Source organism: Heptranchias perlo, chromosome 13 (assembly GCF_035084215.1).
Source record: "Heptranchias perlo isolate sHepPer1 chromosome 13, sHepPer1.hap1, whole genome shotgun sequence".
Classification (NCBI taxonomy): domain Eukaryota; kingdom Metazoa; phylum Chordata; class Chondrichthyes; order Hexanchiformes; family Hexanchidae; genus Heptranchias; species Heptranchias perlo.
Window position 1 is genome coordinate 7642652 of NC_090337.1, and position 18055 is coordinate 7660706.

The 18055-nt window shown below is 41.0% G+C and overlaps 1 protein-coding gene across 1 annotated transcript; it reads right to left on the minus strand.

The window, feature by feature from the left end:
• Positions 1–5304: 5304 nt before the first annotated feature.
• LOC137330982 (extracellular calcium-sensing receptor-like) lies at positions 5305–11724 on the minus strand. The gene is given in 6 exon segments (XM_067994559.1): positions 5305–6076; positions 6078–6207; positions 7540–7663; positions 8966–9193; positions 9376–10209; positions 11467–11724. Coding segments are annotated over 6 exon segments (2346 nt in total).
• Between the last annotated feature and the right edge of the window lie 6331 nt (positions 11725–18055).

The following is an 18055-nucleotide window of genomic DNA, read 5'->3' on the forward strand; positions in this document are numbered from 1 at the left end:
GATGTTGATGGTGGGGGATTCGGCGTTGGTAATGCCGTTGAATGTCAAGGGGAGGTGGTTAGACTCTCTCTTGTTGGAGATAGTCATTGCCTGGCATTTGTCTGGCGCGAATGTTACTTGCCACTTATCAGCCCAAGCCTGGATGTTGTCCAGGTCGTGCTGCACGCAGACACGGACTGCTTCATTATCTGAGGGGTTGCGAATGGAACTGAACACTGTGCAGTCATCAGCAAACATCCCCATTTCTGACCTTATGATGGAGGGAAGGTCATTGATGAAGCAGCTGAAGATGGTTGGGCCTAGGACACTGCCCTGAGGAACTCCTGCAGCAATGTCCTGGGGCTGAGATGACTGGCCTCCAAAAACCATTACCATCTTCCTTTGTGCTAGGTATGACTCCAGCCACTGGAGAGTTTTCCTCCTGATTCCCATTGACTTCAATTTTACTCGGGCTCCTTGGTGCCACACTCGGTCAAATGCTGCCTTGATGTCAAGGGCAGTCGCTCTCACCTCACCTCTGCAATTCAGCTCTTTTGTCCATGTTTGGACCAAGGCTGTAATGAGGTCTGGAGCCGAGTGGTCCTGGCGGAAACCAAACTGAGCATCGGTGAGCAGGTTATTGGTGAGTAAGTGCCGCTCGATAGCACTGTCGACGACACCTTCCATCACTTTGCTGATGATTGAGAGTAGACTGATGGGGTGGTAATTGGCCGGATTGGATTTGTCCTGCTTTTTGTGGACAGGACATACCTGAGCAATTTTCCACATTGTCGGGTGGATGCCAGTGTTGTAGCTGTACTGGAACAACTTGGCTGGAGGCGCAGCTGGTTCTGGAGCACAAGTGTTCAGCACTACAGCCGGGATGTTATCGGGGCCCATAGCCTTTTGCTGTATCCAGTGCACTCAGCCGTTTCTTGATATCACGTGGAGTGAATCGAATTGGCTGAAGACTGGCTTCTGTGATGGTGGGGATATCAGGAGGAGGCTGAGATGGATCATCTACTCTGGAACTCTGGCTGAAGATGGTTGCAAACGCTTCAGCCTTGTCTTTTGCACTCACGTGCTGGACTGCGCCATCCTTGAGGATGGAGATGGTTACAGAGCCTCCTCCCCCCGTTAGTTGTTTAATTGTCCACTACCATTCACGATTGGATGTGTCAGGACTACACAGCTTTGATCTGATCCATTGGTTGTGGAATCGCTTAGCTCTGTCTATAGCATGTTGCTTCCGCTGTTTAGCATGCATGTAGTCCTGAGTAGCTTCACCAGCTTGGCACCGCATTTTTAGGTATGCCTGGTGCTGCTCCTGGCATGCTCTTCTACACTCCTCGTTGAACCAGGGTTGATCCCCTGGCTTGTTGGTGATGGTAGAGTGAGGAATATGCCGGGCCATGAGGTTACAGATTGCGCTGGAATACAATTCTGCTGCTGCTGATGGCCCACAGATGCCCAGTTTTGAGCTGCTAGATCTGTTCTGAATCTATCCCATTTAGCATGGTGGTAGTGCCATATAACACGTTGGATGGTATCCTCAGTGCGAGGACGGGACTTCATCTCCACGAGGACTAGTGCGGTGGTCAATCCTACCAATACTGTCATGGCCAGATGCATTTGCGACAAGTAGTTTGGTGAGGACGAGGTCAAGTAAGTTTTTCCCTCGTGATGGTTCACTCACCACCTGCCGCTAGCCCCAGTCTAGCAGCTATGTCCTTCAGGACTCGGCCAGCAGTGGTGCTACCGAGCCACTCTTAGGTGATGGACATTGAAGTCCCCCACCCGGAATGCACTCAGTGCTTCCTCCAAGTGGTGTTCAACATGGAGGAGGACTGGTTCATCAGCTGAGAGAGGGCAGTAGGTGGTTTCCTTGCCCATGTTTGACCTGATGCTATGAGATTTCATGGGTCCAGAGTCAATGTTGAGGGCTCCCAGGAACACTCCCTCTTGACTGTATATCACTGTACCGCCACCTCTGGTGGGTCTGTCCTGCCGGTGGGACAGGACATACCCAGGGATGGTGATGGAAGAGTCTGGGACGTTGGCTGAAAGATATGATTCTGTGAGTATGGCAATGTCAGGCTGTTGCTTGACTAGTCTATGGGACAACTCTCCCAATTTTGCCACAAGCCCCCAGATGTTAGTGAGGACGACTTTGCAGGGTCGACTGGGCTTGGTTTGCCTTTGTCGTGTCCGGTGCCTCGTGGTCTGATAGCAGGTGGCCTGTCTGGTTTTATTCTTATTGTGACTTTTTTTCGCGAGATTTTACAACTGAGTGGCTTGCTCGGCCATTTCAGAGGGCAATTAAGAATCAATCACATTGCTGTGGGTTTGGAGTCACATTTTGGCCATACCAGGTTTCCTTCCCCTAAAGGACATTAGTGAATTAGATGGCTTTTTACGACAATCCGGTCGTTTCATGGCCACCATTATTGATACTGGTATTTAATTCCAGATTTTATTTAATTAATTGAATTTAAATTCCCCAACTACCGTGGCGGGATTTGAACTCATTGACCCTGGATTATTAGTCCAGTAACATAACCACTATGCTACCGTACCCCTAACCTAACCTGCCTGTCAAGAAACTGACTGGATCGGGTGCAACGCTGGTTTACAACCCATCCGATTTTACTCTTGTTGTGCGAAAAATCACCACTCGGAGTCAGACTTAAAGATTCAACATGCAGTTTATTGGACAAAGCTTTGGGAGAAGGACTGGACACTCCGTAGTGAACGCAGCTACCTTCTCAACTTTAAAATGGTTGTCATGCTTTTTTATACCTTTGAAATACAGATTTTCAGTAGCTTTTACATCATTAATCTTGATTACACACATTAACCAATTAAGCCCGCATGGCAACAACGGACTGCTTACACATTAACCAATTGAGTCCGAACAACTATTATCGCCTTAAGACAGTATGCCTTTGTTTCACGCAGTCTGGTTCTATAGTTTTATCAGTTCGTTGTGAAATGTCTTTTGTATTCCCAGTCTGTAAGCCAGTTCTGGAATGTACAGACTCAACACTTTTAACTGTCTTTCCCACAGTCACAGAATCCATTTTGTTTAGTAGTGTCCATTTTATTAGTAGTCAAGTGTTATGTTTAAGCTTTAATTAGGGTTAGTCTAATCTACACAAAGCGCATTTCAGTGTGGTTTTAGGGTAAAGACCACCGCCATGTACCCAATAGTCACTTCATCGTTGCCTTTAATTCAACAGTCCAAATTCCACGCTAACACTCTCTATTGTGAAAGGTGGGGTAAAAACTCCAGTTAAGGTCGCTCATCATTGCAGCAAGTGAAATATATTACATTCAAAACTAAAAACTTACGTTGACGCATCAAACTGGATAATGCCATGGCCTGATTTAAAGGTAGAATATTGTTCCTTGCAATATTTGATACTCTCTTCGGGATTATGATAATTATTGTTTCACCTGAAACAAGTCCTGAACACAATAAGAAAGAATGACGCATGTGTCTCAATAAACAAAGCAAATGAATGCTGCAATCAAGAAAATAAAAAAGACTGCAAGGCAACCCTCGAGAAAAAAAATCAATCCACTGCTCATAATTGTTGTACATGTGGTATAATGTAAGTGTCAGCATTTAAAGTGTCAGCTTGACAAAGTTCAATATCGTACTTTTGTCTTCCTGTAATTGTGGAACAGACACACCTGAACAATACTCAGCTTGGTGTCCGGCGGTAGAAAGTGCACATGTCCCAAGTGTTTCGATAAAATCTGTACAAAATTAAATATTCAGTAGGTTTCTATGTTGCAGCCGAAGTTCAGATCGCTTCTATATGGCAAGTGTTTGGCACCTGAAATAAAATGACTAGTTACTTTTAACTTTCTCAAAGAATAACATCAAAAATAAGGTGAATTAGGACCATATTTTCCTGTTTATTACTTATTCCATTTCAGGGTAGAAGTTAATGTCATCAGCCTTGTCGTAAGACAGGCTTACGTCTTGCAATTACTTTGCTCGTTCTACAATTTTAAAAAATGCGTCAACTGCTTATAACAAACGAGATAATCCTGCCCACGAAATAAGAGGCAGAGGCATGGCACACCAATGCGTTGAGAGTACTTACAGTAAGATTGCCAACAGTAATTTAGAGGTATGTGTGCGTCCGCAAATGAAGTAAAGAGCAATGCATCGACACATGGGGGTAATTTTAACATTGACCATTGGTGTAAAACGGGAGCTATCGATTGTACCACCCATTATACACCACGGCCGAATTTCCTGTCGTTGAAGTCAATGGTAATAAAAATCAGAAGAGATGTAAAACGTGCTGTTCACCCGTTTTACACTATCGCACGAAGTCAAGAGCTACCCCGGTGTGAGTGCAACCTTATCACGATTACTCCAGAGAAAATGGTGGGTGAACTTCGTACTCTTCAGCTACCGGTCTCACACAGGTAGTTTATAGTACAACTGCAGATTACGATTTACACAGAGGAATGATTCATTTAGTCGAATAGATAGGCAAGTTCCATTTTCGTTAATATGTCTGTATACGTCCAATAAATCAGTGTTCCTTGTTATGAACACAAGGGAAAATTGCTCTATTGAAATCCTAAACTTGTTATTTTCGATTGCATTTAATATGTTGCTACGTTAACACCAGTGCATTTTTCCCTGAATGTCATCAACATTTATTCTAGAATTTGGAAAATAAAATCTTTAGAATAAAATTTTATGGAGATATGGCTTTTTTTCTTATTGAAGCAACTGATCACATCATGTTGCGGGTGAGACTTCTCGATCTCAAATGTGTGCACACGATCGTGAAACCAGGATTAAACAATCAAGCACGAAGTCACCATCATTTCAACCTCAGTTATTTTGCCCGGACTAGACCCGCGACCTTGAATCTAATTTTAATACCCGCTTGCAGCAAGGACTAAAATCAGCTCACTCGTCAAAAATTACTCAACCTGAGATCTTCCAAGTCTGCGACTCACTGCGAAAACAGGGAGGAATCAATATCATGCTATCAATGTTAGAAGCGAACTAGATAAATGATTAGATGCGAACTACATAAATGCGGAAGTGTATTAATGATTGACAGATTAAGTTTGAATCCAAAATGATTATTAATTACATGTTGAATTTTAATTCCGCAAATTAAAGTCGATGTTTCCAGCACAACATGGCAGAGCAAAGGACTCAAGTTAAAACATATACCTGAGCTTGATCAATCAATCGATTTGTAGCATTTGAGTTAATTGCTGCAAAACCATAGAAGTACAAAATATGTGCCAACAAATATTCATACCAACAAATCTTATCGTTCTTTAAAGCTTATTTTCAATCGCTTTACCCATTAGACATTTCTTCGTATTTTTCTCTGGAGTTATCGTGATAATGTAACATTTCGGAGCAAAAATGCAAAGCAGCAATCCGAAGCTGGAGGCCAGAATCGCAAACACTTCTACCGCTACAGTGTATTTCCCAGGAGAACTCACAGAGGCTGGAATAAAAGTTATCCAAACCGCACAAAAGATAAGCATGCTGAAAGTTATACATTTAGCCTCGTTGAAATTATCTGGCAACTTCCGGGCGAGAAATGCCAAGACAAAACATACACACGATAACAAAGCGATATAACCTGATACAGAATAGAAAGCTGCCGAAGAACCCGCATCGCATTCTAAAATAATAATTTCCCTGTAATAGTTTGCGTTTCTCATGGGAAATGGCGGCGCAATGATCAGCCAAAGAGCACATATTAAACCCTGAACGAATGTAAGGAGGAAAACACTTAAACGCTGTTGTGTTTGACCAAACCATTTCATTCGGTTATTGCTGGGAAGCGTTGCCTTAAATGCCCTGAGCACGAGGATGGTTTTAACCAAAACGCAGGAAATACACAAGACAAATGTAACACCGAACGCCGTGTGTCGTAACATACAAGACCAGTCGGATGGTTCGCCAATGAATGTAACTGAGCACAAAAAACAGCATGTTAACGCAAAAAGAAGAAGGAAGCTCAACTCGGAATTGTTAGCTTTAACAAGAGGTGTCTCTCGATATTTAAAGAAAAGAACAGCTATATTTATAGCCAGTCAATGCAAGAGTCACCAATACAATTCCCAGGATTTCCGTAAACGCCAGATATTCTATATTCTTTGGTATGCATTGATCTTTCCGATCATTGGACCAGTATAGGAAAGGACATTTGATGCAGTCTGTGGAATCTAAGAGAAAATGAGAAATAGATGTAGATAAGAAGTTCATTTTGCGATATCTCTGTGGATAGTTGCCGAATCACACATAGGATCATAGTTTCTTAGAATCTTACATGACAAATGGAGGCCATTTGACATATCGTGCCTTTGCCGGATCCTTTGAAAGAGCTGTCCAATTTAACCCCACACGCCAGCTTTTTCCCCTTAACCCTGCTAATTAGTCCTCTTCAAATACATGTCCAATTGACTTTGAAAGTTCCTATGGAATCTGCTTCCACCACCCTTTCAGTTAGTGTGCTCCAGATCTCAGATTTCTCTGTGTGAAAAAAAATCTCCTCATTTCCCCTCGATTTTTTTTGCCAATTATTTTAAATCTTGACGTCTGGTTACTGACCCACTTGGCAGCTGTAACAGTTTCTCCCTATTTGCTGTATGAAAACACCTCATTATTTTGAATACCTCCATTAGGTCTCTCCTTAACCTTGTCTGCTCTAAGGAAAACAATCCCAGCTTTTCCAATCTCTCCACATAACTGAAGTACCTCATCCCTGGTATCATCCTGGTAATCCTCCTCTGTGCCGTCTCCAACGTTTTGACTTCCTTCCTAAAGTGTGGTGCCCAGAATTGAACACAATACTCCAGCTGAGGCCTAACTAGTGATTTGTAAAGATTTCACATGACTTCCTTATTTTTATATTCAATGCCCTTGTTTACAAAGCCAGATATCCCATATGCTTTCTTAACTGTTTTATCAACTTGCCCTGCCACCATCAAAAAATTGTGAATGTGCACCCCGAGGTTCCTCTGCTCTTGCACCCGCCATAACTAATACTACAGAGATTATACCGCCTCTCCATGTTGTTCCTCCCAAAGTGCATCACTTCACACTTATCCGCATTAAATTGCATCTGCCACGTGTCTGCCCATTTCACCAGTCTGTCAATGTCCTCCTGAAGTCTGCCACTATCCTCACTATTTACTATGATGCCAAGTTTTATATCATCTGCAAACTTCGAATTGTACGCCCTATACCCAAGTCCAGGTCATTTATATATAACAAGAAAAGCAATGGTCCTAATATCGATCCCTGGGAGACCCCACTGCATGCTTCTCTCAAGGCAGAAAAACATCCATTCACCACTACTTTCTGCCTCCTATCCCTTAGCCAATTACATATCTAAGGTACCACCATCCCTCTTATCTCAGGGGCTTGTATTTTCCGAAAAAGTCTGTTATGTCATACTTTATCAAATGCCTTTTGAAAGTCCATATACATCTATTGCACCGCCTTCATCAACCCTCTCGGATAAATATTAAAACAAAATCTGTACATCGACTCACCTGTAGTGTTACTTATCTCCCCATCTGCACAGGGAGTGCAGTCAAAGCAACAAATAGGCTGTCCTTTTCTAGCCGTTTTTCTTGTTCCAGAAGAACAACTTTCAGAGCACACTGCACGGGGAATCTTAAAGGAAGAAAATGATCAATTAACTGCCTTGTGATGTTGATAGATGTACTGCAAATGCACTTATTCGTAACACCAATATCTGTGCTTTCATCTGTAAAATTGCATTTTTGCAATTAATGGTAAAGATCATATTGTATTCTCAGACATTCATATTTAAGTGCTATATTTTATTGACTAAAATCCAATCACTTTATGAAGACCAGGGGGGCTTACTAACATTTGTCGCTCAATCAATATCGTCACAAACAGATTAACTGCTCATTTATCTTCATTATTGCTTGTGAGTTATTGCTATACGCCTATAATATTATAAAGCAATAGGGACTATACTTCAAAAACAATTGTTTGACTGTGCAGGTCTACGGTATGCCCTGTGGAGGTGAAAGACGCTGTAATAATGAGGTTTTCGTTTCCATTTTTTAGGTTCAACTACAATTGACACACGTCTGCCCACGCCCCTAATCTGTCCTCTTGCAGTCTCACACATTCTCCCCAGTCTGCGTTGCCCATTGATTTGGTGTTATCATAAAATGTTGATATTAGCCCGGGGCTTTCGACATCTGCACGCCCCAGCTGCGATTTTCTCGTCCACCAAAAATTATTTGGGTGGGGGTAGGGAGGGAGGGCGGTGAAGGGTTGACGAGTGCATCGGATGAAAATCATGGCCTCTATGGATCTTGAGAACAAGACACATATCTTTGAAATACACCCCTAACTACATCTCACCAATCAGAAAAAACACATCCATTTGCTCCTTCACTCTGCTTTTTATGCTTCAGTCATGTTTCTATCATGTTACCTCTTTATCTTTAATATAATTGGACTAAATATTGCCCACTAATCCCTTATGTGGAATTTTACCAATAGATGCTTTGAAAGATTACCATATCCAACTGACTCCCTGGGATCGAGGGTAATTTTAATAAAACACGCCAGTCGGGAAACTGACAGGAACGGGTGCAAAGCTGGTTTTGCACTCCGTCAGAATTTACGATATTGGGCAGGGTGTAAAACATACGTCCACCGAATCCAGTTGGTTTCCCGCCAGGTGAGACAGGTTAAAATTAACCCCTTGTCTAAATCTAGATAATTTCGAATAGGACCTACTGGATTAGTAAAGTCTGCTCCGCCCTTGATAAACAACTGCAGACTGGGTCCAGCTATCAGTTTTGTGGGGCTATTCCTTATGTTGGTCGTTAGTACTTATCTTGCTAAGATGGTATTGACAAGTATAATGATTAGACACTAATAACTATGACATGCAGTGAAATTACAGTCAGTTTCAATTGGCAGATATACCTTCTGTTCACCACCGCTCCAGACAATTTGTTTCGGATTCAACACCATTTCTTTCCCCGGAGGTGCTGACCCATTATAATATCCAACTGTCTTAACTTCAACGGCACCGTTTGTATTCATTTGCCAGTTTACAAAGTCGTACCCGGCTACTGGATTGCCACTATCATCAAAATACACCTTCTCACCAGTTTTCGTCGTGAAATAAACGGACTTCATGTAATGGAGTAGCTTTAGAAAATAAATTAACAGATTTATTTAGGGACTTTATATGTAAAGAAAGTTGTTTTTATACTTTAAGATGATACCGTTTGACCAATATTTCCAAAAATGTTATTTCACAGATTTGTTTTACACTGAGCGACTTATTTTGCGATTAAAAATAATGAAATTAAATGTGGTATATTCCCTACCTGCCACGGTTGAAAGTTTGAAACATATGCACATGTGTTATTTATAAATGGTCCTTTGCCATTTTCACACGAAAACATAGTGTGCAGAGCGTGAGCGAATGTATAGACTGCTTTATATACATTGTAGGAACTTCCATCCATAGTTAGGTCAGTATACACGTTGTATATTTCATACAAAGATTCATTTCCGGTGCATGGCGGGAGCCAAGAAGATGAATCTACTTGGCTTGCAGTGTCGTCTAATATTGGAGTGCACCTGAACGTCGTTTCCCAAAACTTCCTTACTAAACTATCACCAGGAAACACAGAAGGATGGACCCTGAGGAGGAAGTCCCGCAGACCTGGAACTTCTACTATACGCACTGCTGTTCCGATTGCGCCGGTAAGGAATCTCGAGCTTTTATCTGGGGAAATAATATCCGTTGTAATCCAAGCTTCGCTTCCTACCCACTGTATTCCAGTGAGATTTTGCCGTACAATCTCCTCAAATAAAACGCGCATTTCCCCCGATGCCGCAAAAGCCACCACGACTTTTGTCGTCGCCGCTTTTATCACTTGTACAATTTTTGTAATCTTTTTTACAGGATCAGTTCGGTAAAACGATTCGGAAAAGGCAATGCAAATGCCGAAATTAACTGCAGCTTCTATAAACGCTTTCATTCCCGAGTTGCCATAATCATTGTTGCTGCTAATGGTTCCAATCCAAGTCCATCCAAACCTCTTAACAAGCTGAACCAAAGCCTTGGATTGATGGTAGTCACTTGGTATTGTTCTATAAAAAGTTGGATATTCGTTCCTATTACTGAGACATACACACGTGGAAAAGTAACTAACCTGCATTTAATCAAAAAGAAGCAGATCATTGGCACGCGGTTGAAATAAGAATATTTCACACTTTCAAATATTATAGTTATTTTGGAATCAAAAAGAAGATTTATTAATAAATTCTAAATTAATGTTTAGGGTAAATAGAGAAGCTGTATCCATGCTTTTTTAGATTAACGCTATAATTAATGGCCACTGTGCAACCGCGATCCTAATAGTACATTTAGTGATAAAACTAAAAAACGTATTCCCTTTGATAACTTCAAGAAAGTTACCTGAAGTAACATGAAAGAAAGAAATTGCATTTATAGAGCGCCTTTCACCACCTCAGGACATCCCAACGCGCTTTACATTCAATGAAGTACTTTTGCAGTGTACACACCGCTGTAATATAGGAAACCAGCAGCAATTGGTGCACGGCACATAATGGTAAAACAAATGACTCACATTAAAATATATACTTGAGCTTAATAAATCAATTGATTTGTAGGTTGAGTTAATTCCTGCATAATGCCTTCGAAGTGCAAATTAGGTGCCAGCAAGTATTCATACCAACAAGTCTTATCGTTCTTTAAAGTTTATTTTCAATCACTTTACCCATTAGGTACTTCTTTGTACTTTTCTCTGGCGTTACCATGATAATGTAACTTTGCGGAGTAAAAATACAAAAAAAACGTTTTCCCGTTGATAACTTCAAGGAATTAACATAAAGAATGAGGAAAGAAATAACTTGCATGTATATAGTACCTTTCACGACCTCAGGTCATCACAACGTGCTTTACAGTCAATGAAATACTTTTGAAGCGTATCCACTGTTGTAATGTAGGAAACGTGACAGCCAATTTGCCCTTAGCAAGGTCCCACAAACAGCCACGTGATAATGACCAGATAATCTACCTTTTCATCGATGTTGGCTGAGTGATAATTATTGACCAGGATATCATGAAGAACTCCACTCTTCTTCAAATAGTGTCATGGGATATTTTAGATTCACCTCAGAGGCCATACATCGATTAACATCTCATCCAAAAGACCACAACTCCGATAATGCAGCACTCCCTCAGTACTACACTCGGAGTGTCAGCCTAGGTTTTGTGCTCAAGTCTGTAGAGTGAGGCTTGACCCCACAACCTTCTTACACAAAGGGGAGAGTGCTACCACTGAGCCATGGCTGACACCTAAATGTACACCTCGGTATATATCTAGCAATTATTAATTTGTTGCCATTTATGTGATAGTGACGGCAGTCATTTAACTGAATCTCACCATTGGTATTTTAAAAGGACCGATTGTTCTTGCCACTGCTATAGACTCTGATGAACCATAGCCACCAACAATACCAGGGACATTGACAGTCCCGCTACAGACATGACCCACGTACGTTTCTTCCTGCCCATTAACGAGAGCCAGAGCGACTTTCGTTGCAATCTTGGAGGACGCGCAGTCATCGTGAATCCTGTAGCCCAATGTAATGTTGGGGAGAAGTGTCTCGTCCTTGTTTATTTCATCTATTGCAAAAATCATAGTCTGCACAAGTCGAAATGCCCTTAAATCAAAACTGAGGAACAAACAAAATTTATTCTGACAGAAGATAATTCAGTTTTCCTGTACACGTCTTAACCCCTTGCCTAGATTTGCAAAGTAAAGAACTTTAAAGCAGGCAATGTCCGTTTAAAGCCATTTTGTTGATATGGGCCGTGCAACTGTCACCAAGGGAAGCATTAAATTGATAAAACTGCTCTAGAATAATATATTGCATAATTTCATTTGTTTTACTAATGCAGCAAAAAAATGTTGGCAAAATATATACTTTTCGGTTCAGATATTTCTGCAGTTACTTTGAAAATGCCTTGAAGCTATGCAACAGCATGGCAAAGATAATATCATAGATCAATGGAAATATCACATTTGTGTACATGCTTACAGCAGTTAAATCACATATCCTTTACTACTGTTTCAATTTTACATTTTTAATACGAAATCAACTGTACTGTTTAGCCAATATTTATATTTACAAATAATCATACCAAGCTTACTGAAAGAATCTCATGTATAAACGAGATCAAATCCCTCGCCAATCAAAATTTGAAAAAAGATACAATTTAAGGTTTACATGTGCAGAAGGCATCTGATAAATTGACTTGTTTTTTTCTCGCTGGTGTTTGAATGGAGTAACAGAAGTCAATAGTAGTTTTGTGCTGCTGATTTTGGTTGCCAACTTAATCCTATAAACAACAAGGATTGTGGAAAATGTGTTCGCAGCCTGTCTGTAGACTAGCACGGCAGTTCTCCTTCTCATCCGCTGTGACTTCGGCGTTAAAGAAGCGAAAACCCCAGGACAACAGCAGAGATGGCCACGCCGTTTTTCAAGGGTCTCCGCGGCTATTCCAGCTGAAAGGATACCCACGGAAATTCACCACCACATTTCATGGACTCATAGAATGATACATCGCAGAAGGAGGCTATTTGGCCCATCGTTCCTGTGCCGGCTCTTTGGAAGAGCTATCCAATTAGTCCCACTCCTCTGTTCCTTTCCCATCCCCCTGCAATTTTTTGCACTTCAAGTATTTATCCAATTCCCTTTTCAAAGTTACCATTGAATCTGCTTCCACTACCTTTCAGGCAGTGCATTCCGGAGCATAACAACTCGCTGCATAAAATGTTTCTTCCTCATGTCACCTATGGTTCTTTTGCCAATTACCTTACATCTGGGTCCTCTGGTTACCGACCCTTCTGAAACTGGAAAACGTTTCTCCTTATTTACCCTTCATGATTTTGAACATTTCTATCAAATATCTCCTTAACCTTCTCTGCTCCAGGGAGAACAACCCCAGATTCTCTAGTCTCTCCACATAATTTAAGACTTTCATGCCTCGTACCATTCTAGCAAATCTCCTATGCATCCTTTCTAAGGCCTTGACATCCTTCCTAAAATGTGGTGCCAAGAATTGGACACAATGCACTCGCTGGAGCCTAACCAGCGGTTTTTTTTAGATTTAGCATGACTTCCTTGCTTTTGTACTCTATGCCTCCATTTATACAGCCAAGGATTGCGTTTGCCTTTTTAACAGCTTCCCTCGCCACCTCCAAAGATTTGTGTATGTGCACCCCCAGGCCTCCCTGTTCCTGCACCCTTTAAAATTGTACCATTTAGTTTATATTGCCTCTCCTCATTCGTCCTACCAAAGTGAATCACTTCACACTTCTCTGCATTAAATTTCATCTGCCATGTCTCTACCCATGTCAACAGTCTGTCTTTGTCCTCCTGAAGTCTGTTACTACCCTTCTTATTGTTTGTTACATTTCTGAGTTTCGTGATATCTGCAAACTTTGACATTATGCCCTTTATACTAAAGTCCAGGCCATTAATATATATCAAAAAGGTGGTGGTCCCAACACTGAACCCAGCGAACACCACTGCACACTTCCCTCCAGTCTGAAAAACAACTGTTCAGCATTACTCTCTGCTTTCTGTCCCTTAGCCAATTGTGTGTCCACGCAGCAACTGCCCATTTAATCCCATAGGCTTCAGTTTTGCTAACAAGCCTATTGTGCAGTAATTTATCAAATGTCTTTTGAAAGTCCATATACACAACATCAACTGTGCTACCCTCATCAACCCCCCATGTTTCTTTGTTCAAGAACTCAATTAAGTTAGTCAGACACGATTTGCCTTTAACAAATCCGTGCTGGCTTTGATTTATTAACCATATTTTTGCAGGTGCCAAATAGTTTTGTACTGGGTTAATGTCTCTAAAGTTTTCCCCACCACCAACGTTAGGCTGATTGGACTGTAGGCGCAGGCTTTATCCCTCTCCCCTTTTTTGAAAAGGGCTGTAACATATCCAGTCCTCCAGTCGTCTGGCACCACTCCCATATCTAAGGGATATTTCAGGTCAGATTACTAAATCTACTGCAAATTCCCCATCCTAATATAGTACATGCTATAAATTCACATTAGTGTCAATTAAGTAATTACATGATGATGATGACAACCACGATGATGATGATGATTATTAAGGGTAATTGCAAAATATATTGTCATTATTCTCTGAACACGGATAAACTGACATAAAGGATCTGCCGGGGCAATTCACCAAAACGTAGTCACAAACGTTTTTCTGTTGTATTTATTTCATGACAGCACACTATCACAGAATCAGAATCATTGCAGCCCATGGAGCCCGCGCCGTGTCTTTGTAAGAACAATCCAGTTAGTCCCATTCAACTGCTCTTTCCCCGGAGCCCTGCAAATTTTTTTCTCTTCAAGTATTTATCCAATTCCTTTTTGAAGGCCACGATTGAATCTGCTTCCACCGCCCTTTCAGGCAGCGCATTGAAGATCACAAATATTTGCTACGTAAAAATGTTTTTCCTCATGTCGCCTTTGGTTCTTTTGCCAATCACCTAAAATCTGTGCCCTCTGGTTCTCGACCATTCCGCCAATGGGAACAGGTTCTCTTTATTTACTTTTAGTGTTAGGTATACTGTTGTGTATTATTTCAATTGGTCATGGTTTTCATTCAAGTAGTCATAATCACGTGTAGCAGAGCGAATAGTACAAACTACTTGGTAGAGACCAACGCCTACGATCATAATAAATGTTAAATGCCTTAGTAATTTACAACAGTTGCAAACTGCCACCGTGAATACAATATCAAATAAATGTATTTAGCGATATAAATATTATGTCAGCCGTAACAGGGCTTTTAGTTAAAATTAATCGAAACTACGAACGATCATACAGATCTGAACTAACCTTCCACATCTGGTTTGTTCTGGTGGTTTTGTAAATGAATTAATCTGCTCAAACCTGTCCGAGTGCACGTTAAACATTCCTCCAAGCACGATGTCCCCATCCTTAGATATGTTGGGTAGATAGAATCTTTCCCGAAGTGTGCAGGTTAGCTCATCTGATCCCCAAGCAAAAAGCACCATCAGTAGCACAAACATCATAAAGTGAAACATCGTAGTATTCAAAATAACTATTACTGATTATTTTTCAACATGTGGAGATTTCTGTTTATGCTCTTTATATACTGTCTCCAAACCGGAACTGCTGGAGCACTGGATTTCAAGTGCTGAAAAAGATAATCTCAATAGGCATCTGTTTTTACCATTTGTTATTGTGTCTGCCTCCGGGAAATTAATCAATATCCTAAGCAAATACGAATGCCCTTGTGACTACGAAATGCCCTATCATATCCCTTTTGTCAGTTTCTAAATGATCACTGGAAGGCTCACTTGTCAATTAAGACAGAAGCCAAAAATAATAATATCGAACAACTAGAGTTAATAAGGAAATAATGCGGGAGGTGCAGGACGAGTCCATAAATTCACCAAGTGGATCGACAAGATAATTAAAATGTAAGGAGGAAAAATATTTACAAAGCTTGCAGGGTAAAAAATGGTCTGAACGTTGAACAAGTGTAAGAAATAGCTCAAAAAAAGTGTTTGCGCGTGACAAGTGAAGAGCGAAAGGGATACAGCAGCGAATGCAAAACATAACTCCAAAATATGTTTCCATTACTATAAAAGCAAAAGACTAGTAATCGATTACGATAATGCCTAATATCCCCATATCGAGTTGAACATGAGGATGAACGTACGCTAGTTAAATAATAAATTACTGTACCTTGAATTCTGGCAATACGCCACCCAACATTAAGTGCACCTCGTTTGTCTCCAAGGCCCTGACTTTAGAGAAACGGAGACATTAAATGGGCTGAAGGCTAAAAACCAATAGATTTCAGGAATGATTAATTCGACAGACAAAAAAAGGACATTTGTGATGCGCTAAGGGTCATTTTAAGAGAATAAGTGAGCACTGGTTTGGAAAAAAGTCATTGAAAAATTGTGATAAAACCATACCCGTTAGCCACGGACTCTAATAATCTAAATAAAGATAGCGAACAAACCACAGCCACTGCTGCTTAAGAAACGGCAGGTCTTTTCTGATAAAGCTTTCCTGAGAGGAAAGCTACATTAATACCTTGACTTCTAGAGACTCTAAAGCATTTCATTTCGTGAGCATTTGTACTAAGACATGAAGTTATGGATTGATAACTTAGATACTTAGATATTTCCAAGTACGGTGCAATGATGGATGTTTAAGTGGAACACTGTTTCTGTTATAAATAAATGGTTTGGAATGGTTTTAACAAAAGATAGTTAAACTCGCAAAGGAAACAAGCACAAATGTGGACTGAGAGTAGTCAGTTAAAACTCAGAGTTACCGCCAATCCTACTCCTTAGTAAATTATTCCCAGTAGAAAAATATTGCATATATTGAAATGATAAACAGAAGACACTTGTATTCAGAGGGCGATATACAACTTGGGAATAAGGAAATTTTAAAAAAACCTTCTGACTTGTGGCAAACTATCTTTAAGCAAAGTGAGGCGGTCAGGAAAATCAAAGGACTGGGATGATGGACTTTATCGCCAAGGTTGTTAAATTAAACCCATAAAATCCATGTTAATTGTGGGTAGTGCCAGCGACTGTCCACGTCTGACCTAATGTGTACAATTCTGTGCACTTCGGCTCATCCAAATCTCTGCTGCCCGTATCCTAACTCGGACCAAGCCCCGTACATCCATCACCCCTGTGCTCGCTGACATACACTGGTTCCTGGTCCCGCAACACCTCGGTTTAAAATTCTCATCCTTGTTTTCAAATCTCTCTATGGCCTCACCCCTCCCTATCTCTGTAACGACCTCCAGCCCTACAACCCTCTGAGAACTTTGGGCTCCTCCAATTCTGGCCTTTTGCCCATCCCCGATTTTAATCGCTCCACCATTGGCGGCCGTGCCTTCAACTGCCCATGCCCCAAGCTCTGGAATTCCCTCCCTAAACCTCTCCGACTCACTACCTCTCCTCCTTTAGGACGCTCCTTAAAACCTATCTCTTTGATCAAGCTTTTGGTCACCTGTACTAATATTTCCTTATGTGGCTTGGTGTCAAATTCTGTTTGATAATCGCTCCTGTGTAGCACCTTCGGACGCTTTGCTATGTTAAAGGTGCTTTATAAATGCAAGTTGTTGTTGTTGTTAAGGTTGATCCCTGGTGCAAGAGTGAGTGTTGGAAAATATTATTACTGCTAACAATAGTTGTTAATCCTTTACAATATTATTCCACATGGTTCCGACACAGACCTAAGAACTATGCTCTAATACAATTGTATCAAACAACAAGCATTTGTGCAACCAGGTTTTTCCTGTGGACTTCAAGGCGATGAAGCTTGGCTTCCATAGTGTTCTGGACCTCTGACCTTCCTGAGAGCTTTAGATTGGGGTCCCATATGCCCTGTTATATTATTCGGTTGCTATGTTCTGCTGATATCAATTCGATGGTGCCAAATGTTTCAGTAGCCTTTCAATGATCCAAGTCATTTCAATTGTTCTTAGTAGTCACACCCCTTATCTAGCTGCAGACTTCCTCATGCCGAAAAATCATATTCTTACAGGTAATATCGATGAATCACGACCTGATAAACTCTGGCTGTTCAGTCTCTGAAAGCAAAGTATCAGCAGGTCCCTTATAGAGGTATATAACGTAGGAACATAGGAATTGCAAGACAAATAAAGAACAAGATCCATCTAGTTCACCTTCTACCATCCTGGGAGTCACATGATACAAAGATAATGGAGTTGGTGAATAATCATAGCAATCAATCTCTATCAATTAGTCTACAACAGACCCAGACATGAGGCGAGGAAAACCTCAAGTCATGGAGAGCTTTGCGAAGCATACTTCATTGGCTGTAAAGTGCTTTCGGACGTCCCAACGTCGTGAAAAGCGTTATATAAATGCAAGTTCTTTCTTTTTTCTTAATAACCTGGTGACAGGTCGCTTG